Source organism: Pararge aegeria, chromosome 26, assembly GCF_905163445.1.
Source record: "Pararge aegeria chromosome 26, ilParAegt1.1, whole genome shotgun sequence".
In the NCBI taxonomy this organism is placed as follows: Eukaryota; Metazoa; Arthropoda; class Insecta; order Lepidoptera; family Nymphalidae; genus Pararge; species Pararge aegeria.
Window position 1 is genome coordinate 7272931 of NC_053205.1, and position 24746 is coordinate 7297676.

A 24746-nucleotide genomic window follows, 5' to 3' on the forward strand; every position below is an offset into this window, starting at 1 on the left:
ACTTTTTAGAATGATCGGTGAAAGCTGATGGAAACCAAATTTTAGTTTTGATGCTAATCAATTGAAATAAAACACTAAGTGTCATTTTACTTGATCAGCTGACGAGTTATTGACTTTTCCAACCAGATACAGAATGTGACATCGACAGTTGTACACACTCAACGCGAATTTTTTATTAAGTCGTCAGAATGCAACTCTAAACTAAGTCGGTGAACAAATGTCAGAAAAGTATTGTACAAATACAAACATTTAAGAATTTAAGTAGACATCAGTAAAAACATTACAATGGAAATAATTTCCACGAACGATTCAAGACAAATAAAAAGCTAAAATCTTTTAAACATGACAATTTAAGTGCCCCGCCCCTTCTAAATGTGCACGAAATAATGAAAAGCGGTAAAACGCTGCGTTTCAAAAAACGCTACATGCACATTAGCGGTTTAATTTTGTTTTAATTGTGCCTCATTCGGATCTCACTTGAAACTTGGAGATATCTAGAGCGTAGGTCTCTTCATCACCACATTTTTTATACTGAGTGTTATATTGAGGCTCACTTTTTTCATCTAAAAACATTAAACAAAATCGCCAATGCGCAAACTACTCTATAAAAAACAGATCTAAGTATATCACATTCTATTTATGTTTACATATCATTTATAATAATTTACTTTATAAATTACATTAAAACAAAACTCCTAACGTTTTATTTTCTTATTAATTAAATACAAATGTCACAATAAACTATATTATTACATATATAAAATAAAGCAGAATATAAAAAAAGAAAAAAAAAGGATAAAAATAAATTAGGTTTTTTTATATGTATATTATTGTCGTTGTACTTTATTTAACAACTATTTATTTTATTTTTAAATACATAGGCCATTGCTATGGTTTTTTATTTGATACATCTTTCATTTCATTTTATACGTAATATTGAAAGGTATTTAATACTTCAAAAAAAATTCAAGAGAACTCGTGTGTGCACGCAAGTAAGATGTTATATTTCTCTTGTGTTAGTCACAAAAGAAGTATAACATCTTACTTGCGCCGCAAAGTTCAAGAATACAGAGCCGTAAAGCCAAGTATTAAAAAAAAAAATAGATTTAGTATAACCAATTAAATCAAGAACAGAGTTAATTGTATTGTGGTCTTCGATTTACTTTTAACCTTTATTCTATTTAACCTGAATAGTGTGGGCGTTGACTGAGTTGATTGACCGCTACGGTTCGATCTAGCACTTATTAGCGCTGCGAAGAGCAAGCAGGACACGTGTTCTTTCTAAGTTCCTCTGGCACCGTGTACATGTGCAAGAAATCGGTTTACGAGCAGTTTTATATAGCATTCCTAAATAATTTTGTTAAAAGGAAGCCGGTTGGACTAAGTGTAAGCATTTACTGAGTTGATTGACCGCTCGCGTTCGATCTTGCACTCAGCAGTACGACTGGCAACGATCAAGACACGCATTATTTCATTTCTTTGACTCCGTGTGCACGCGCAAGAAACCGGCTAATGAGCGGTTTGATACATTCCCGAATTAGTTTTGTTTTAAGTAAACTTGTGTGTCCAAACCACGATACAAAATATAACGATCAATAAGTTATTAAAAAGAATTTATCATAGTATTAAGTAGTACGAATGAAAGTAGTACTGTGAGGTTAATCAAAGTAGAGGTATATGTAGAATATTTTTGGCTTTATTTAACTAACTTTGCAATAAAATGTTTTGGCGCGATAATACATGTTTTATCATCTATGTTTATTGACAGGTCGTGATAAAATGGACGTCAAAACTTTGAAGTGGCGTTGGTTTTGCGATGAAAGTAGTTGTTTTTTTTTACTTTCCTTCTAACGTAGTTTTGCAGAAACCCGAAAAATACAGAAACTACTCGGTTGTAATTTTAATGTTTCAATAATCTAGAACTCTCATTGCGCATAAAAATACAAGAATTGTTAAGACTGGTAACCAAAATGCCCGATGCCTGCCCTTGTGACCTGGATAAACAAATAAATAAATAACTTTACTAAGACAATATTGTCGGTGGTCTGACCAGCTAGTCTCTCACAGGTCTTACTATTTACAGAGTATTTATATAAACGATTTTTTTTTTGGGTGATGAGCATGAATTTTTTTCAGTGTCTGAGTGTCACTCTTACTTGGCTACTATTATAACCATCGAGACCGTCCGTAAAAGAGTCCGTCTGGCCAGCGGACTTCGAAATCAGTCTTCTCATTCCGAATGCTAGGCTTAAGAGTAAATCAGCATGGACTATTATAGGAAGATTCGACTATTAATTGCTGTTTGTTAGTAAGGTTTATATGCCAAGTGCAAATTAATGGAACTCTTAGTTGGTTACTATTATAATTTATAGTCAGCAAGACCGAAAAATCACTATTCTTGCTGTAATGAAAGAAATAAAGCGTAACTCAGGTGGCACATTATAGAGTCCGTCTAAGTATTTAGGTGTATTATACATCAAAATATTCATCAGGCATCTTAGTACCCATAACACAAGCTACACTTTTCTGTTTCTGTTTCATCAATAAAATGTGGTTTTTCACAAAAAATATAAAATATATATAATCGCGCCGAAACGTTTTTTATAAACAAGCTATATTTACGTGCAATCTATGTTACATCTATAGAAAACAGTGCATCTCCTTCTAATTCCTTGTATATTTCTTACACTAGGCATATATATGTTTATATGATCCATCGAGACTTTGATTGTACATTTTGTTGGTACCAGAATAAATGAGCTGGGATTTATTAGACGGCCATATTTTTAAGACATAAATAAGTTAGATGGTAGGGGATTTTAGTGGTTCATTAAATTATACGAGGACGGTTATTTTATAAGTACAAAATAAGTAGGGGGCAATCCGGTAATTATTTATTCAATGCAGTTTTTGTTTTACTTATATTTATTGCAGAGCAACAATAATTTATCACAACAATCGGGTCGGTTATTTTATAAGAATGAAATAAGTTAGGGGGCCATTCGGTAATTTTTGTGAGGCGGTAAAATAATTGTAAGTATTATGTTGCGAACAAAAAAACATAGATCTCGCTCTTACTAAAAATTGTCGTTTGAGATGCCACCATTGACACGCACCGTGAATTGAATCGCAAAATACATGATTGGTTCTACTGTATGTAATGCAGCACGACACCTGCCGTGATTGGCCGGCAGTTAATCTTACAGCATGGTTATTAGCGAACTAACTGCATGCGGGGCACAATTCATAAGCCACTCCCACTGAGGCTATGTTTTCGTTTGCCATTTTTGAGCAATACTTATGCATCTATGTTTTCTTCGTTCGCTGGTATTATGTATTTCTTGAATAGCCTCCATTCGGGGAGCCAGTCGCTTTAACAGAACAAAAAAAACCAGGCATACGAAAGGGGTAATAATTCTAACTCTGCTCATAGATACTCTTAGCACTTGAAATGTCATATACAATCGGTTTTTTATATTATAGTGGTATATACTAACATTACCTAGGTTTGACTAATATACAGCGTGTGTCGTAAATAATATAGATCTTCACCCCATATTAATAAACTTTTATGTTTGTAAGATGCTGTTAGTTTGACTGTGATAAAACACTGTGTTACTTTAGGGGGTTAGACAAAGCTGCTGTAACACAAATTGCTGTGGCCCGGCACATGAGGTAGATGATTATTTTCTCCAATGAAAAGCTCTACATGCATCTGGAGCCTCCCAATGTGTAGCGAGATGATTTTAGTGGGTAAAAATCCAACATTAGCAGATCTCCCCCTAGGTAGGGGGTTCGATCATTTCCCCCGTTTACAAAAGTATTTTATTTTTTAAACAATTTCTTCGGGATTTAATAATTAACCGACTACAAGGTTGTAATTTAATGTTAATATTACTTTTAACAGACTTAACTCAATAAGCTAGGTTTTACGTCATTTCTGTGAGATTATCCATTATTTACGATTCACTCTGTATAAGTACCTTATTATGTGACTGTATCAAAATACTACATTCTTTTTATAAAAATCTTTTAAGGAATAGTGAGTTCAATAGGTGTCACGTAAAAAGAGTGCTAGTAGAAATTTGCATCCTTGTGTGCACGCAGTTCGTATCATCAAAACGACCCACTGCTGGACATAGCCCTCCTATTTGATATAGACGGTTTTAGAGCATACCCACCACGCCGCTTCAAATCGTGTCGGTGGGCTCTTACAATTATTATCACACGTTAATGACAGTTAAAAGTGGACCCCGATGCATGGAGGTCGTTATTACTGTAATTGAAAATTTTACCTGGGGTTACAAAAATAAAAGATATATTCGTAATCGCCTCTCTTTTTACGTGCCACAATTTGTAATAAATTTTAATATATCATGAGATAGTTTTATTAGATAGTAGTTTAAATATAATTGGATTCATTTGTTTGAATGGCATGAGATAAATAAAAAAAAATGATACTGTCATGCGATTAAATAATTTACAAATAAAAAAAAATCATAATAATCGTGCAATAGCAATAATAAAAAAAAAAGACGAAAAACGATCAACATTAAACTAAAAAAGTATGCTTAGGCTGGCCGCACTGGTATAGTTTGATTCATTTTTCGAATTAATAAAATTAATTAACGCACACTTGATTGTTTGATTGAACTAGAAGGGTTTAGGGCGTAATCCATCACGCTGCCGATTCACAGGTCCTTGAGAACGCTACTTAGAACCCTGAGGCATTCTCAAGATGTAGTTGTTTACCGTAGAAACAAGTGAAAACTAATTGTTAACATTTAGCTAGTGAACTTTACCGTCCATCAATAATATGCATACAAATTAATATAACAGGAAGAGTGTCCGGGTTTTCGTTTGTACTATAAATAGTTGTAGTTATATCTGGCTGGCAATAGCTTAAAGAAGTGACAACGAATTTGAGCTTTAACACAATGCTGATAAGTTATTTATTACTTTGTCATTACAGTGTTTCGATACACAAAACAACCCTATAATTGATAGCGTATAAATTTTATAGTATTGGTACTGTTGTGTGGTTAAAAATATTTAATATGACTTAAAATATCAAGGATTTTACTTGAAATAAGATTTAAAATAACATATTTCGTCACTTTTATTACCCTTTTGGAAAATTTAATTAAATATAAAAAAATAAATATACTACGACAATTCACACATCGCCATCTAGTCCCAAAGTAAGCGTAGCTTGTGTTATGGGTACGAAGATAACTGATGAATAATTTTTATGAATAATATACATAAATACTTATAATATATAGATAAACACCCAGACACTGAAAAACATTCATGTTCATCACACAAAAATTGTCCAGTTGTGGGAATCGAACCCACGGCCACGGTAGAAAGCAGGGTCGCTGCCTACTGCACCAATCGGCCGTCAAAGAAACAAATTTTAAATCAAATCGAACATTGGATTTGGTGACACCAATTCCTGAGTGAAAGGTTTTCTCATAAAACTTATTTTTTGCGGGCACTTTTTGACATCACGTCTAGTATATTATCGAAGGATTATATAAACACTGGCCTTGCAGTTGCAGCGAACAAGAAATCGAATCAATCGGCTAGTAGTATCAGTATGCGGCCAACCTAAGCTTTCTTTTAAGTACATAAGGCATGCTGCAAATAAATTACTATTTAAACAGAAAATTATAAAAACTATATTACAGCACGTAATAATTGTAATATTAATTTCGCACGCTTCCCTCGTTTACAGGTAACGAATATTCACCGCAGTCCTAGAGGACGCAGAAATACGGGAGCCGCGTGTTAAAAGGCGAAGGGCGGCCATTGGTTGACTAGTTTAAGGACGCAGTTTCATTGGTCGATTCAATACGGGGTATCGGCCAATGGAAATCAATATTTTTACCATAATAATGAGTGTGATGATTCTTTTGATAATGAAACTGGGGCAAATACAGATTGGTATGGTATAAGTACGCGCGATCTTAGTTGGCCGGTGTGAAGTTAGTCGCCAGTGACTGGAGATATGGAAAGGGGGATATACGTCTACGTATTACAGTATTATTACGATAAAAGTACCACTTGACAACCATAACACACGGGTTTATACAAAATCATTATAAAAATTACGCAGTGACAACCAACAGCTCAGCGTTGTTTACATTTTTAGTTCGAATGCTGTCACGGATCACTTGGGCAACAGAAAAAGATATATACTAGTGAATAATCATGTCATCAAAATTAGTTAGGGTTGTCAAAATGTTATAGAAAGTACGCGGTGACAACCAAAACACCAGACGTGTTTACACTTTTAGGTCGAATACGGACGGACTACTAGGGCAACAGAAAAAGCATTGAAATATTGAATCAATAATTCAGACATATATTTACACGCGTAATGTAATATCAAGTCATTACACTTTGTTAGAGTTGTTAATTTAATCATGAATACTTTTTCCAAACAACCTTGTTATTTTGTAGGAGTTCACAAAATTGTAAACGAGTGTTTGCACTAAGATCGACCCGTATCCCGTCTCGGAAAAGGGCATGACGCTTTTTAATGCCGTCATGCGATTAACGAAACTTTTAATTCTTTGTTATTATTTTACTTTATTTGTTTTTATCAACATTTTATAACACTGCTTGGCGTCACGTGTCAGCCGACTTTTTATAACGTGGTACATCCGCAAAAAGCAATACTAACCCGTGTGCCGTCACGTGGAACGGTATGACGCTCTCTTATGCCGTCACGCGATTCACGAAACTATTGTTTATTTTACCTTTTGATTATTTTACTCCATATTTTCTTTTATCAGTTTTTATAAAAAATAATTCCAATATTAACTGTTTTTTTTAACGTGTCATTCGACTTTTTTTTTAACGCTTAAACAGTAATACTGGCCCGGATGGATGGACGATTTTTATTATTTTACTCCCTTAATTTTGTTTTTACGTACGCGAATCTCTCACGGAGCCAACTTCAGACCGGTCAAGCGTGATCGCGCGATCTGCGGTTAATGTTTAAGCAGTTTCTCCTGTTCGTCGGCTCGCGCGGCGAAAACGTCTCCGTTGCGTTCCGGCGACATACGCGAGGCGAACGATGCGCGCGTCAACGGAGACGCGGACACTGGTGGGTTCGGTGACACCTGCGGACATAGAATAACATCTTTGTTAGTCTTAAAAGGTCTATTCGCTTAGATACGGTCGCCTTTGTACCTTCCCGCCTTGGGAGAAGCCGCTGCGCTAACAAATGCGCGTGCGGCGTACACCGACAGGGGAATTTGGAAAGGTGTAGTAAATGATTCGGTTTGTTGACTGAGGCAGACAACGTTTTTTCGCACTTTTAAAATTTTTAAAACGTTTCTTTTAAAAATTTAAGTCCCGTGAATTATTACTTAGATTTTTAACTTTAGACCAGCAGTTTCATAACTTTCATCGAAGCTACGAAGATAATTATTTTATGCATAAAAGTACAACTCATGAGAATTCAGTTGAAAAAAAAAAATTCTAAAAAGTGTTTTTCTTTTTTTTTATTTCAAATTTTTTAAGATGGTGATGTTGAAATTCCTCAAAAAATCGTAAAAAAAATAACTCCACAACATTTTACACAAATGTGTGATAATAAAGACGATTTTTATTTCTCTCTTTCTTAATATACAGATAAACACCCAGACACTGTAAAATATTCATTACACAATTATTTTCCAGTTGTGTGAATCGAACGAATTTAATCGTTCATTCATTCGTTCTTCCTTCGTTATGCTAAATCACATAATATTTCTAAGAGTCGTCTAAAGAATTATTACGTAACACTGTAAGTATGATTCCACATTCATTTTCTGTGCCGTTAACATTATTATATATAGTTTTAGTGTTATTTATTTTACTGTATAGTTTATTTTATCATAGGCAATCATACATCAGGTAAGATTGTGGTCAAGAGCTAATCTATAAACATTAAAAAAAAAACTAATCGTATATGATCTTCTTTAAAAAGAAAGAAAGGAAAAAAGTTTACTTGCCACAGACATCATATTGTTAACGGACGATATAAAACTGCCAGGTTGGATAGTGGCACACGCTTTGTCTATGGTACGGTAAAAATAAGTCATAGAGTATACTGGTAAAAAAAGTCATAGAGTATAGATACCTGTCTCGAAGGAGTCTTGTGTTCACCGCTGATGCTAATGTCTTCGTCAACAGATTCCAGCAGCTGGAAATAAATTACATAATATAACATTATTATTCAGCGCAATACATAATGTTACATTTATGATACTATATTTAAAATAAATCTAATTCTATTTATATAAATAAATAAATAATTTATATACTATTTTATATACGAAGACACATCGCCATCTAGCCCCAAAGTAAGCGTAGCTTGTGTTATGGGTACTGAGATGACTGATGAATATTATTATGAATAATATACATAAATACTTAGAACATACATATAAACAACATATATATTTATTTTAATACTTGTTTCGTATTTAATTATCATTCATATTATTTTATTATTTTTAATTTAATTTGTGCTTTTTTTTATGTTACTTTTTTTAATGTTAAGTGCACTGTATATGGGCTATGCCTAATAAAATTTTCCTATTATTATTATTATTATAAACACCCAGACACTAAAAAACATTCATGCACATCACACAAACATTTTCCAGTAGTGGGAATCGAACCCACAGCCTTGGACACCGAAAGCAGGGTCGCTCCAAACTGCGCCAACCGGCCGTCCAAAAATATAATGTACGGTATGAACACCCACAAAAAAGATGATACCAACTGGCTTCCAATGGATTGGAAAATAAGACCCGGCCGGCCATTGTAAAGATGGGAAGATGACATCGCGTAAATTGCGGGTAAGAACTGGAGTACTCTATCAGTGGCGTTCATAGAGGGTATGCACAGGGTATGCAGATGATATAAAATGAAGAAAATATCCTGTACGAGTTATAAAAACATAAGGGTAGGCTTTTTATAACCCTTACAAAGCCAATCCTTAAGTTTTTTATTACTCATACTGAAGATTTTTATCACTTTATATTATCTACCCGCTTAGTGCATACCGTATGCACGCCACTGTTTTAGAGTATTTTTGCTTAGTCTGTCTATTTATATGAGAAGAGTACAAGTACTAACATATTCATATATTTTCTATGGTTTTTTTTTTCCTTTTACGTCTTTGGTTGCCTGAAAGGAATCGCTATTTAGCGATCTCTCTCTCTCTGTTGGTATATATGTTTATATCTCTGTTACTGCTTTTTTCTTTGGTGTACAATAAAAGTTTATTCATGCATATTCAAAAGACCCATAAGTTTCAAGTTGCATCTTTCCGCTCTAGTAATCTTATTATCTTTGATAACTGTGCCATCACCATTTCTTCCGAGTAAGTCAACCTTCTTGCGTCGTCGGACATATTCAATCGACTAATCGCATCGATATCATGTCGAGTACGATTAACTTCATCGATGTTGTGTCGATCGCTATTAATTACATTGTAATTTCGTCCTTTACGATCGACTTCCTCTTTATATTGTCGATTATTATGATAAATGTCAGTGTTATGTCTATTGCGATTAAAATCTGCGATGTAATGTTTATTGTGACTTTTATCATCGAAATTTGGTAGATTTTTATCATTACGATCAATTTGTATGATATCACTTTCTTTATTAACATCGTTGAATTTCGGTGTTGTTTCATAATAACTTTGTTTATGACCATTATCTTGATCGAATGGTTGTTGACTTAGCTCTGTTTCATCGTCTCGTTGATTACGGTTAGTTTCATCATTTCGTTTATTACGATCAGTTTCATCATAATGCTGTCGATAGCGGTCAATTTCGTTTCTATTTTGTCTATTGAAACAAGAATTATAGAAATTCCTAGAATTGCGTTCAAATTTATTCATTAGGTTACTGTTTTCATCTCTATATTTAGCGTGTCCTTTAATATCACTTTCATAGTATCTTGTAATAAAATTAGGAACATTATTATAAAGTTCTCTTTTATCTTCGTCTTCACCACTGTCCTTTTGTTTCCTTTCCCTGGTATGGGACTTTCTATTACCTATTATAGGTTTTATGTCATATTCTTTTTGTTTTATACTGTCGCTACCATTATCTTTATCGTAGCAAGCACATTCGATGTTAGATTTAGATTGTATGGGCCGTTTATTCAAGTTTTTAGTGGCTTTTGTAGTGCTAGGATCAGTTTTGAATTTGTTTTTGGCTTTATCAACTAATTCTTGAGATGAATTCCCAAAATTTAGTTGGAATGGTTCGTGAAAGGTTAGAAGTGACTTCTCATTTCTAAATTGAGCCTTTTTACTTGCACCATCTGTAGATGTTAAGAGATATTGATTATTTGAACTAATTACAATAACTTATTTATTCTATATCCTATATTCTATACCGATAGATCAAATTGAACTCAATTTTAATTCTATTAGTAATATTCAAAGTCAAAGTCGAATATTTCTTTATTCAAATATGCACATAGATAGCACTTTTGATGTGTACGTATTAAACATAAGCTAATAGAAAAGTCCTATTGTGGTATTAAGGACTATGTCAACGATAAAAATGCTTGGTTGTAAATTATTACTCTAACCAGATTGCTTCTTCAATAGTTTGAAATGACAATGTAAGATGATGATAACAAAAAAAAACTGTCTAAGTTTGTTGTGGGCTCTTCTTAGACCAGGGCGCGTTTGAAACCCTCGTAGCTTTAGGTTTAAGTTGGCGAACGAAGTTATCACCATCCTCATACCATTATGTAAACATATATATATGAACGCTTCATAAGTGCCTGTTATAGGCCTACATGAATAAAGAATTTTTGAATTTGTGTTAACTCATATATAAAAGAGGATGTGATGGTTATAAAGCAAAACAGGAAATCGAAAGACTTAGTTCTTATTTCCAAAGATAACTTGCCATTCTTATCCTCATCGCAAGTGGCGGAATTCTCTTTGCTTGGCTTGATACTTGTATCAGATTCCTTCAGCTTGGGACGGTATTTCTTCGAAGTGCTCGGCAAATATTTCAATTCTGACGCAGAAATATTGGCCCAGTTCTTGGGCGTCTCGTCGACCAATTGCCCAGTTTGACTATCGCTCATCAGCTTTTTGTAGGTCTTTGCGTAGAAATTCTTCTTGCTTCTCGAGGCAGGTTTATCAGAATCTGTCATACTTTTGATTGACAAGTCCGATTTTAGATCGGACATCTTCCTAGCGTCGTTTGTTTTAATATTAACATCGATTATCAGTGAACTTTTTCTCGGTTTGTTGAGTTCGGTATCGCTCGGCGCTTTGAGTGTTTCTTGGGACCAACGTTTGGACAATTTGGGCCAATCAGGTCTTAGATAATGTGACGTGCTTGCCAATTCGCTTGGAACATTTGGCAAACTTTTGGAAGCAGACGGTAATGTTCCGGTATCATTTCGAGATATTATTGAGTTCTTTTTAGATATACTTATTTCAATTGAATTACTTTTGTATCGTTTATTGTTTCGGGATGTATCCAATTCTGTAGTACATCTTTTTTCCAGCTATAAATGTAAGACAATAAGATATATACCTATTGTTAATAGTAATTTTATACATTATATGCCAAAATTTTGTCAAGATTAGTCTAGCTGTGACGAAGGCTATATATATATATATATATATATATACTAGCTGTTGCCCGCGACTTCGTCTGCGTTTGATTTTGCTTTTAAATTATTCAGTATCGCTAAGCCTTAAAGGAGTATAGTAGTATATATAATACCATATTATTTTTAGACAAAAAATTTGCAATAAAATAAAATTGCGACTATAATTAAAGATCTAAGCTATCCTATCTCTTAAGTTGGACCATACTGCTTACGGTGTGCCAATTCAATTTAAAATCGGTTTAGTAGTTTAGGAGTCCATCGCGGACAAACATCGTGACAGGAGATTTATATATATTAAGATATAAGAAATAATATTGAAGAATGCATAAGTATATCTCATAAGGTATCACCCTGTAACAATATTAAATCAAAAGAAACATATTTATTTTTCCATACAAACTAATTAAAAACATTCGAAGTATTTACTTATGACAAGCCTATTGAAGATAAAAGACCGACACGCGCATAGTACCTACGCTACGCGTACCTTTATAATAGAGTAAATGTTACTTAGGGCTATAACAAATTTCTTTCAGTTAAATCCATTAGCGTTTCGGTTTCACAGATAAGTCTCAGAGACAGTACGTAAGTAATGTACCTTTAAAACGTGTAAAGTATTATTTCAGTTTTATTTCACACGTTGTATATATATATACGGATCTGTTTGAAATGTGGCACAGAGATATACTATAATGTGGCATAGCACATACGCTACTTTTTTATACCTTGTTTTCGTTTTTCAAAGAGCGAGAACAGATCAGCTTTTTATTGCATCGTATTAGTTGACTTCTGACAACCCTATTGAAAAGCATGTGAGGTTAGGGCTGTACCTAATTTCTTTCAGTAAAAACTATGGCAGTGGTTTACTCAAAAACTATTAGCGCTTCGTTTTCACGGATAAGACTCACGAGACAGTACATAATGTACCTCTGAAGCGTGTGAAGTATTATTTCGGGTTTCATTTACACGTTGTATATATATATATATATATACCGTACCGTATATCTCTGTGCAAACAGATCCGTCTAAATATATATATTATATATATATATATATATATATATATATCCGTTTATATATATATAAACTGTCTGATGAAATTCGGCACAGAGATATACTATATTCTGACATAACGCATTGGCTTCCCTTGGGATACAGTTGTTGACGTTTTTCTGAGAGCGAGAGATGAGCTATTTTTTTATATTTTTAGTTCGGGGGTCAAAGAATAACTTAGGCATACACATGAGAACTAACACGCGAAGTCGCGGGCAACAACTAGTATGTAATGATATTATACACCTTATTTTCCGTTATGAGATCGGCGTCTTCAGGGGCTAACGTCGTACTGGATCTAGTCAGGTTAAACGGCACTTGGATTACGCTTGATCTTGGACTGAAGGGCTGGGAAAGGTAGGATATTATAGGATAGGCCAGGGGTTCCCGGAAGTACAGAGACCCTTTTCTTTTTTTGGCCTGGTGGAAAAGCTTTGCTGCCTCCGACCCTTGGGCAGGACGGAGGTTATGTGGGACTCCCCCCCCCCTCTATAGGGGGTATACCCGAACTAACAACCATCACGGCATGCCCCTCTTTTTGGCATTGTTAGACGCCCAGGGAACCCGTTGAGAAGGAGAAATAAGAGCGGACGAAGTCGCGGCTAGCAGCAAGTGTTACTTTAATATCATTAATCTATGACAGTCCAGAGCTGTGCTAAATGCCTCAAAGCCATATAATTAAGTTGGGCTGACGAGTCACCCCCCCCCCCCCCCCCCCCGTCAACAAAAAAAAGGGTAAGGGTAAAAACGGAATTCCGGTAGCGTGTATTGCTTCATACCTTATCGACCTCGGTGTCGAATTGCTCGTTGGTAGCGCCCTTCGATAAGGCGCCCTTTTCCATCAGTGTCGCCCTTTTAGCCGCCAAGTACAGGGACCTGAGGGAGGGAGAATACAAAAATTTAAAAAAAAAAAGTAGATAGAAGCAGGCGTTACTTTGCGGAATTCCATGATATATTAATTTGCTACACTTCGCGAATGTTTGAGAAACTCTGGTCTAAACTGATTTTATTGCTCTGTTGCTTTATCACCTATGAGTCGGTTATCATTTTTTAATGAAAATTCAGCTTTTGCTATAGTCCGCAAATGTTTGAGAAACTCTGGTCTAAGCTGATTCTATTGCTCTGTTGCTTTATCTCGTAAGAGTCGGTTAAGATTTTTTTTATGGAAATTAAGCTTAATATAACTAAACTAAACTAAACTAACACAACTTAACACAACTTTCTTTTATATATATATAAAAGAAAGTTGTGTTAGTGACACCATTTATAACTCAAGAACGGCTGGACCAATTTTTATGATATTTGATTTTTTGGATTCTTCTTAAACCGGAATAGGATATTAATTATTAGAATATAACATTCATAAAAAGAAAAAAAATTATCCGCGGTACGAAGTTCGCCGGGACAGTTAGTTTACTATACTCCGCGAACAGCAGGAGATTCTGTATGGTGTAATTTATAATTTCTTCAATCCTTATACTCCACACCAAACAGATCCACGGCAATGTACCCTCTACGCACGTTTCGCTCCGAAACCGTAGCAAGGAGATTTTGACTTAACAATTATTCATAGTATAGTCAACATCTCCTGAGGATGCTCCACTACAGAGGTAGAGGGTAGGCCGCGAATGCCCGAGAGTCGCAGGTTCAAATCCTGTCGGTTCCGAAAATTTTTATATGCATTTTAAATTTATAAAATTAATTCGCGTCGGTAGTTCGTCGCCACTATCGGCCGTGGCATACGTTTACAACCAGTACACTCGTAACGCAAGCTCTGCTATTGTCTAGACCAGATTTAGAGTAATGGTAGGAAAATAATGGAATGAAGTAAGTTTCTAGTGAGCGGTAAGAACGGGTTGTATACGCGTAGCGTACAATCCTTTAAAATATGGAGGGTAGAGGTAAGGAGAGTCATCTGTGTATATGAAAAAGCGTCGTCAAAATGTATTAAATTAGGATGGCGCCACATTTGCATCAGGGTAACTCTTAAAAGAAGCGCCAAATATAAATATTGTTAGAGTAGGCTTGAAAAATAAACAAGGAAGTATGGAGATACAAGGAAGTAAGGTTATATTTACCACAATATTTTGTACAACGTAAGTTGTTGAAATTCTCAATAATTAACTACTTTAGTCGATAATGACACTAATTTTTTAACTCGGCATACTTCAATTCATCTACGATTGCTTCATTCATACCATACCCTGTGCATCCACCAGCGCCATTGTGGAGGATTTTTGAACTGTTATTTAGCGCAACAACTGGACACTTTTTCAACTTTTCTCCCATATAAGATGACTCTCCTTACCTCTACCCTCCATACATTAAAAGTAGCCTAGTGTTGTTTTTCATTCGAAAGTTCGCTCGCGGGACGTCGTCTGTCACCTTTTAACAGTGAGGTAGTAGACATCGGTGATGGCCCTCACGGAGTAGTCCGGCACGAAGGTGTGTCGCAGCATCGCCTCCATGTTAATATTCTGGAGGGAGCCCATCGCCGATGGAGTGGGGGACTCCGCTGGAAAAAAGCACATTATATATTAGCTTAACGCTATACTCCGCGAAAAGCAAGAAAATCCGTATTTATAATTTCTTATATGTAGAAATAAAAAAAGTGTAAAAAACCTTTTATTATTATTTATTGATGAAAGAGTGAAATGTTCCTGGGACTCCGCCATTTCATTTAATATTCACTATTGCACGACTCATGATGCGAAGAAAAATTTTTTTCGCCTCATTTCGGCGGCTATTTAATTATTATAGCCTTGTTAGTTCACGGAATCAAGATATTTTGCATACTATTGTCGAGATAAATTAATGGAGATTAATTCCATACTTTTAAAAAATTGATTTACTGCAATAGAATTGGAAAAAAACACCAAAATAGGTCAAAAAAAATTTCCTGTCCGTCATGTGTGAAACCCGAAAACACTCACTTGTGAAAAAATCCATTATTGAAGTTAAATTTAAAAAAATAAATTATAATCGACGATTGTAGGTCACTGAATGCGAATAATTAATTAATTCAGTGTAGTTTAATTGCAATTAATAAAAAACGAAAACTGCAAGACTGTATATCTATATATATCCATGTAAAATTAACATGGATGGTGATATATCTATATCTATAGATATTATGTACATTTTATTCCATCAGCGGCGCCTGTGCATCACTTTCCTAGTACAGCTGTTTTAATTTTTTTTTTCTTTTTTCAATATTTGATAATTAAATGAGCATTATGAGTCCGTGCACTTTTGGATTTTCCAAATTTACTTTTGTTTCATTTTATATTATACTAGCGTACCCAGCCCGCTTCGCCTGGCTAGATTTTGCTTTATTTTATTTAAACAATAAACTAACATCATTACATTTTTAATTTAGGTCTCATAATATATTAAATCATTTATTTCTCTCCGTATTCATTCTCTTCTATTCTCTTCTCGAGCAAGTGAAGATCATTATCTACACCCATGAACACCCAACAATAGAATATCATCATAGTAAATAAAAGCTGTATTTGACAGTTTGACAGTTCAAAAATAGGAGTGCCCCGATCGTCACCAAACTTTACAGGATTACTCGCCAGGTCAATCCGGAGATTCCCTGAAAGTTTCATTGAAATCGGTCCAGCCGTTTCTGAACCTATACGGAACATACCCACACACTTTCTCTTTTATATATATAGATACGAGATTTAAAATTAATTAATATCACTTTCACATTTTACAAATATTTTCATTAGTTATATAGAATAACTAGCGGTTGCCCGCGATTTTGTCTGCGTTTGATTTTGTTTTTGGATGTGGCATACAATTTAGTTCTAGTTCTGACAAAAAAGAAAGTATTCAGTATCGCTAAGCCTTAAATGAGGGGTTTGCTGCTGTCCGCTGAGGAGTTCTGCCCTCTATCTCCAACCACATTCATCAGATCTACACAAAGTTTAGGCAACATTAAATACATTAAATATATAACCTCTATAGTACAAAAATAATTATTTAAATCGGTTATAATTTATCGGAGTTATGGTGTAAAATCGTCAAACACTCATCCCCTCTCCAAAAGGAACCGAGCTTAATGTCGGGATAAAAAAGTATCCTATATTACTTCTAACACTTCCAAGAATATGTGTAACAAGTTTCATGAGGATCGGTTTAGTAGTTTTCGCGTGAAAGCGTGACAAACAAACTTACATTCACATTTATAATATTAGTAGGGAAGTAGGGATTGAGAGTAGAAAATTGAAGGTTAGATCAGCACAGGTCAATCTCACATTTTTCCAGTTGTGGGAATCGAACCCACGGCCTTGGACTCAGAAAGCAGGATCGTTGCCCACCGCGCCAGTCGGCCCGGCAGTGTTGTGTGTGTGTGTGTTTGATTTCTCTTTGGCTCAAAGGTAAATCGAAAGCATTAGCTTACTTCTTAGCTACATTACCTTTGATGAAAATAAGTCCAAGATGGCCGCCGCCAAAAAATGGCGGATTACAAATTCTTATTGCACGTTGTGAAAAAGTGTTTTGTAAAAAGCGTGCGTTTGTGTTAATTCCATGCGAATAAGATACATTTTACGACTACGACTAATAAAACGACTCCGAATTGGTACTAAGGCTACTGTATTATATTAATTCATAAGACTTACCGACTCCGACATTTTGTGTGAGCGCCTGAGATCCAAAGTACGTGAAGGGTCCGGCTTCGAAGACCAGGTTCTCGCGGCCCACCGTCACTTCCACGCGCCCTTCCAGGATGAGCACGAAGTAGTCCACCTGGGGAATCATCATCAACATCATCCCACTATAGGGCACGACTCTCCCCTGACAATGAAAAAGGGGTAACTAACTAACAATTTTTGGTCAATTTAGACATTAAATTAGTGTCGCCTCATCAAAGAAGAAGGTCAACGACCCATGAAATAATAATAAATATACTACGACAATACACACATCGCCATCTAGCCCCAAAGTAAGCGTAGCTTGTGTTATGGGTACTAGGATGACTGATGAATATTTTTACGAATAATATACATAAATACTTAGAATATAAATATTTATTTATTTATTCCCATCTTACATTTTTGTCATTACAGGAAAAATTTATCCTAATATGACAATGCAGCATGTTATGTAAATTTTAATAATATATATATAACTATAGTGTATATGATAAAATCCAAATCGCTATATTTGTGAGTTCACTCAGAGTGCAACAAAATAAATCCGTCTTCTCGGCTATCACATATAAACACCCAGACACTGAAAAACAATCATGCTCATCACACAAACATTTTCCAGTAGTGGGAATCGAACACACGGCCTTGGACTCAGAAAGCATGGTCGCTGCAAACTGCGCCAATCGGCTGTCAACTTGTGTTCCATCGATTGTTAAATAAATAATAACAATAATAATAATATCGTTTATTTCTTTCATCAAAATTGCACATATAATAAGTTGACGAACTGGCTACCCTAGCTAGATTTTATCTGTGTTAAAGATAACCAGCCCTCGCCCCCGGAACATACATAGACAGATTGAAATTAAGACATTACTATTATGTAGCTTTAATTGTAAATTAAAAGAAAAAAAGGAAATAAAAATAATAGTTAGTAAAGTGTGTGTGTGTGTGTGTGTGCGTGCGTATGTGTGTGCGCGCGTGTTTTTGGGTGTGTTGTGTTATAAAATTATTGGGGTAGGGTTCAAGTAAGAATGACATAAATGTAAGTTTGTAAGATTTACTAAGCAAAAATGATGTCACTTTTTACATTCTCTATCATTTATTCTTTTTTTTTTTTTTTTTTTTTTTTTAATTATTAACAATGCTTAAAAAAAAAATTAAAAAACACTATTAAAAATTTATAAAAAAAAAAAAAAAACTTCCACCCTCCGCTTGCGGGGCTTTTGAATGGCCAAGCAATGTCACTTTATTTTTGCACTGAATGAGTGGTAAGTTATGAATGAACAGTTCTGCGTTAAGCTAATCATACAAGTAGGGGCCCAGAAAGTAGCAAAACCGTTTTGTAAAGGCAAATTTGCGTACCCCTAAATTTGTAGCTTGCGTAGTTACAAATTTAGGGGTACGCGAGCTACAAATTTTATTTTTGCGGCTACTCGATATTTGTATAAGGTATCTTTTTATGCTGATGTAAGATGACATTTAAAACAAACAGCTGTCTCACACTGAGCACACCACACTCTTTGTATAATAAGGTAGAAATAAAAAAACGCAGTCTCACCGGTTTCCCCTGCTGGAACACGTACGTGCTGGGCTCTCTCTTGGTCTTGCCTTTCAGCTTGATGTACTGGATCACGTCTTGTCTGAGCAGCCGTCGCAGGACAGTCTCCGAGACAGTGTCCGGCTTGAACGCGTCCACGCCTGCAAAAAAATCGATAGTTTAACCACGATTATGGTAAAGTTTTAGGTATGAAATATTATGAAAATTAAGCTTAATTTGCTATAGTCCGCGAATAGCAGGAGAATCTGTATGGTGTAATTTATAATTTCTTCAATCCTTATACTCCACACCAAACAGATCTTCGGCCATGCACTTTACAATGAATTACAATAACATCTCCTGAAGATGCTCCGGTTTCGGAGCGAAACGTGCGTAGAGGGTACATTGCCGAAGATCTGCTTGGTGTGGAGTATAAGGATTGAAGAAATTATAAATTACACCATACAGATTCTCCTGCTGTTCGCGGAGTATAGCAAAAATAGCTTAATTTTCATAATATTTCATACAAAAAAAAGAGGATTGAAGAAATTAAAAATTACACAACGCGGAGTATAGTAAATTAAGCTTAATTTTCATAATATATCATGGAATTCCGCAAAGTAACGCCTGCTTCTGTCCAATGAAATTTTCTGTGGTTGCGATGACGTTTTGTTAGGTTGCAAGAACGTTTATGTTGTTTCGATGACGTTTTGTGTAGTTGCGCGGACGTGTCGAGTGGTTGTACGTATCATCCAAATCGTTGAAAGACGTTTCGCGTTGTTGGAATTACAATTTGTTTAGTTGCGAGGACGCTTAGTGTCTGTGTTTGTGTTGACTACGATTACGTTTTGTGTGGTTTCAGCGAAGTTAAGTTTATGATATATATACATGTATGTATTATAGTTATATATTTTGTTTATATATTTGTGTAATGTTTAAATCTTATTGATTGTACTACCTACCTCTTTTCTATATTTTTTTCTTTTTACGCCTTTGGTTGCCTGGAAGGAATCGCTATTTAGCGATAAGGCCACCAAATTGTACTCTCTCGCTATATGTTTATATCTTTTTTTTTCTTTGGTGTACAATTAAAGTGTCTGCATTCATTCAATTCGTGTAATTACGAAGATCTTTTTATATGTTTCTGTTAAAGATTCGTGTAGTCGCAAAGAGGTTTTGTGTGGTTACGATGACGTTGGATTCCGGTCACGGCTACATCTCCTTTGAATAAATAAAGGGATAATTTTTAATTTCGTCTTCGTTTCGTTTTACGTTTTTGTGTGGTTGCGAGAAGGTTTCGTGTGAATTACAAAGACGTTTTATATGTTTTTATAAATTTAAAATGCATATAAAAATTTTCGGAACCGACAGGATTTTAACCAGCGACTCTCTGGCAATCGCGGCCTGAGCTCTTTCACCAATTAATCTACGGCTCTCGTACCGTCACTGCCGAAAATTAGTATATGCCTGTCACATCAGTCTTATAGCGACTGTAGCGTCATCTAGTAGGAAACGTTGCAGTTTCGATCTACTTTTTCAAAGGTCCATATTACAATGAGACACGTTTAAAACAAGAGATGACACATTGCTTTTTTATATTTTTATTAGTGTTTTTACCCACACTTGGAGGAATTATCAATTTTTATAAATTAAAAATGCATTTAAAAATTTTCGGAACCGACAGGATTTGAAACTGCGACTCTCGGGCAATCGCGGCCTGAGCGCTTTCACCAATTAAGCTACGGCTCTCCTATTGTCGCTGCCGAAAATTAGTATATGTGTTAAAATCAGTCTTATAGCGACTGTAGCGTCATCTAGTAGGAAACGTTGCAGTTTCGATCTACTATATAAACGTTTTATATGGTTACGAGGACATTACAAGCAGTTATACAACGTGAAACCGAATTACGAAATACTGTTGAAGATTGCACAAGTATACTTCATAAGGAATCGCCCTGTGAACATATTAAATCGAAAGAAGTATATTTATTTTCCCATACAAACTAACTCAAAACACTATAAGTTTTTACTTGTGACAACCCTATTGAAGATAAAAGACCGACACGCGCATAGTACCTACGCTACGCGCGGCGTACCTAATAAAGTGATAGGAGTCACATGATTTTAATTTTGCACGTGATGTTAGGGCTGTATCTGATTGCTTTCAGTAAAAACTATGGCAATGGTTTACTCAAGAACTACAAGCGTTTCGGTTTCACAGATAAGCCTCAGAGACAGTATATAATGTACCTCTAAAGCATGTGACGTATTATTTACAAGTTATACAAACTTTTCACATATGAATGATATAACAGTTTGTTATACAGTAAGTTAGTGAATATACTCACTGGTGCTGAGGAACTGGAATGTGGCGAGCGTGAGTTGCGGCGAGATGTGTATGCGCTGATTCTCGTGACGTTCGGCGAACGCCGCGAAATCTTGCAACTTGTGCTGCGGTCGGTTGCGACGACGTTTCGACCGGTTGTCCACTGCGGAGGAAAGATACCATACCGGTTGGTAACCATACAAATGTACAAGGTGTTTTTGGAAATTTGATAATTTAATCACTAGTACGTTACTATAATCTTTAAAAATCTTGTGAAAGATCACTTTTTGTCTTGATCATCTGATGACCCGTGATAGTACTGACGATAGTTGAACGTGACAACGTCATAAGAAAAACCTGATTGAATGAATGAATGAATGAATGAATACACTTTTATTGTACACCAAAGAAAAAAAGTAGTTACAGAGATATAAATACATATCAAGAGAGTACAATTTGGTGGCCTTATCGCTACATAGCGATTTCTTCCAGGCAACCAATGGCGTAAAAGGAAAAAACATAGAAAAGAGGTAGGTGGTGCAATAAATAATTTTTAAAATTATACAAATATATAAATAAAATATATATATATTATATATATATCTAAATATAACTATAATATATATATATATATATATAATACTAGCTATTGCCCGCGACTTCGTCTGCGTTGAATTTTGTTTTTTGTTGTGGCATACAATTTAGTTGTAGTTCTAAAAAATGTATAGTATTCAGTATCGCTAAGTTATAAATGAGAGGTTTGCTGCTGTCCGCTGAGGAGTTCTGACGTCTATCTCCACCCACATTCAGATCTACACAAAGTTTGGGCAAAATTACACATATTATAACCTCTATACTTAGTACAAAAATAATTATTAAAATCGGTCATAATTTGTCGGAGTTATGGTGTAAAATCGTCAAACACTGGCATCCCCTCTCTCAAAGAAACCGAGCTTAATGTCGGGTAAAAAGTATTACGTTTATATTACTTCTAACACTTCCAAGAATATGTGTACAAAGTTTCATGAGGATCGGTTAAGTAGCTTTTGCGTGAAAGCGTAACAAACAAACTTACATTCACATTTCTAATATTAAGTAGGGATAGGGATAGCTAGCTAGCTAGCTAGCTTATATGACACGTTTGTTGGTTTACCATAGCAGTGCCATCTATTGATCACTTACTCAATCCAGTCGAAAAGTATCGACATCTGTTAGAATCTTTTGGAACTAACAGATAATTGTGACTGTCAATTAATTATAGACAAATAATTTGCAATAAAATAAAATTGCGACTATAATTAAAGACCTAAGCTATCCTATCTCTTAAGACCAGACTGCTCACGATGTGCCAATTTAATTTAAAATCGGTTAAGTAGCTTAGGAGTCCATCGCGGACCAACATCGTGACAGGAGATTTATATATATTAAGATATATAACATAAATACCTATATAAATAGATAACAAATAACATCCTCAATTTATATGAAATACATAGATAATTAAAATTATACACTTAAAATGATCCGCTTCAGCGATGTTCGGCTGATAGAGACAAATAATGATCCTTCACTAGTTATTTGAAGGTCAATTGAATTGATTAAGTTACATTTGTTTGTACGCATAAATACAATTGAGCAATTTTCTTTTATACTCTTCTGCTTGCGGCTCAGGTTCGCCTGTTCTTGGCGGCGACCAACGCTTGCTCGGAGATCTAGACAGCGGCGTCGCAATAGATCGTAGCCGGTCGACGTGACACCAGGGACCAGGCGAACATGAGCCGCAAGCAGAAAAAGAAGAAGAACGCCGCATGAGTCATGTTTCTTCGTGCGTGCAGCCGGCTCCATAGAATAAGACGTTGACTTGTAAATATAAGACGTTTTCACGTCAAAATTATCCTGCATTGGGCCTGCTTGAAATAAACGAATGACTTTTAATTTTGACTCACTGAACACGTCCGTCTCGTCGATGATCTCCGCCTGTATCATTTCTTCAATGACGTCCTCGAGGGTGACCAGGCCGATGGTCTCGTAGAATGGGTCGCCTTCTCCTTCGTTGTTGATACGGTGCACGAACGCCATATGCCCCTTGTGACCTGTCACAGGAGAATACAGGATTTCCTTAAATATAAAATACTAGCTGTGGCATTCAATTCAGTTGTAGAACTAAAAAAAATTTAAGTATTCAGTATCGCTAAGCCTTAAACGAGGGGTTTGCTGCCGTCCGCTGAGGAGTTCTGTCTGTATCTCCAACCGCATTCATGAGATCTACACCAAGATCTAGGCAAAATTAAACACATATTATAACCTCTATAGGACAAAATAATTATTTAAATCGGTTATAAGGCTTCGAGTGTAGGTAAGGAGGGCGGGAGTTTCTGTATAGCGCTCTCACCTTCTTTGAACTGCTTGAACATGACATCAAGAGTGACGTCCTCGAACACGAAGTTGCACGGGTTCTGGTAGTACTGGCAGAGGGTGCGGAGGGGGGTGTTGTCGTCTGGGTCCACGAAGGCCAAATCCTTGATGAACAGCACCGTCACTATGTTGGTGCGGGTGCCCTCGTACACCGGGATACGGGAGTAGCCTGGCGAAACATTGAATAAAATAAACAACATTGGCACATTAAAAGCAATTTTTCCATACGACAGATAAATTAGTAGGATATCTGCAGCTAGAAAGGAGTGGTCTTTGGACAGCACGCATTTTGTGATATACAACGTTGCCATGAACTTAGCAATGATTCATTGTAACGTCATAATCTCTTAGGATGTTCCGGTGTCCGAACGAAACGTGCGTACGAGTACATTTCGGATGATCTGTTTCGCGTGGAATATAAATATTGATAAATTTAGAAATTGCACCGTACCGATTCACACGATAACAACGTGTAACCGAATGACGAAATACTGTTGAATGGTGGAAAGTTTGTAAAAAGATAAGCTTGTAGAGAAGTCAAATTACAGTATAACGGACTACGTCAACGATAAAAATGCTTCGGTGTAAATTATTGCTCTAACCAGGTTTGTTTTTAAATTGTTTTAAATGACAATGTGAGATGGTTATAACAAAAAAACAATCGGCTTAGTATGTTGTGAGATTCTTCTTAGACCAGGGCGCGTTTGGAACACTCGTAGCTTTAGTTTTAAATTGACGAATTTAGTTATCGCCATCAATTCACTCCTATGTCATATTTTACATGTAATGTACGCTTCAAAGGAGTAATTAAAGTATCAAGTATATTTGACTTCTACTTTGGTGCATAAGTATATTTAATAAGGAATCACTCTGTAAAAATAATAAACCAACCGAAGCATATTTATTTTTCCATACAAAGAAATTCAAAACATTCTAAGTGTTTACTTATGACAACCCTATTCAAGATAAAAGACCGACACGCGCATAGTAAATAAATAAATAAATAATAAATTTACTATAACAATATACACATCGCGACCTTTCCCCAAAGTAACTAAGCGAAGCTTGTGTTTATGGGTTCTAAGAT

At 35.4% G+C, this 24746-nt stretch overlaps 1 protein-coding gene across 2 annotated transcripts in view; it reads right to left on the reverse strand.

Annotated features, from left to right (window-relative positions):
* Positions 1-5387: 5387 nt before the first annotated feature.
* Positions 5388-24746, reverse strand: part of LOC120635249 (metal transporter CNNM4-like) — a 54047-nt gene continuing 34688 nt past the window's right edge. For both annotated transcript variants that reach the window (XM_039906210.1, XM_039906209.1), the window contains exons 8-16: positions 23637-23828; positions 23191-23337; positions 21267-21407; positions 18940-19079; positions 17349-17475; positions 15100-15229; positions 13494-13590; positions 8138-8200; positions 5388-7133 (exon numbers count right to left, since the gene is read on the reverse strand). In XM_039906210.1, the coding sequence (XP_039762144.1) occupies positions 7002-7133; positions 8138-8200; positions 13494-13590; positions 15100-15229; positions 17349-17475; positions 18940-19079; positions 21267-21407; positions 23191-23337; positions 23637-23828 (1169 nt within the window). In that variant the 3' untranslated portion in view covers positions 5388-7001. The remainder of the gene's footprint in view (positions 7134-8137; positions 8201-13493; positions 13591-15099; positions 15230-17348; positions 17476-18939; positions 19080-21266; positions 21408-23190; positions 23338-23636; positions 23829-24746) is intronic.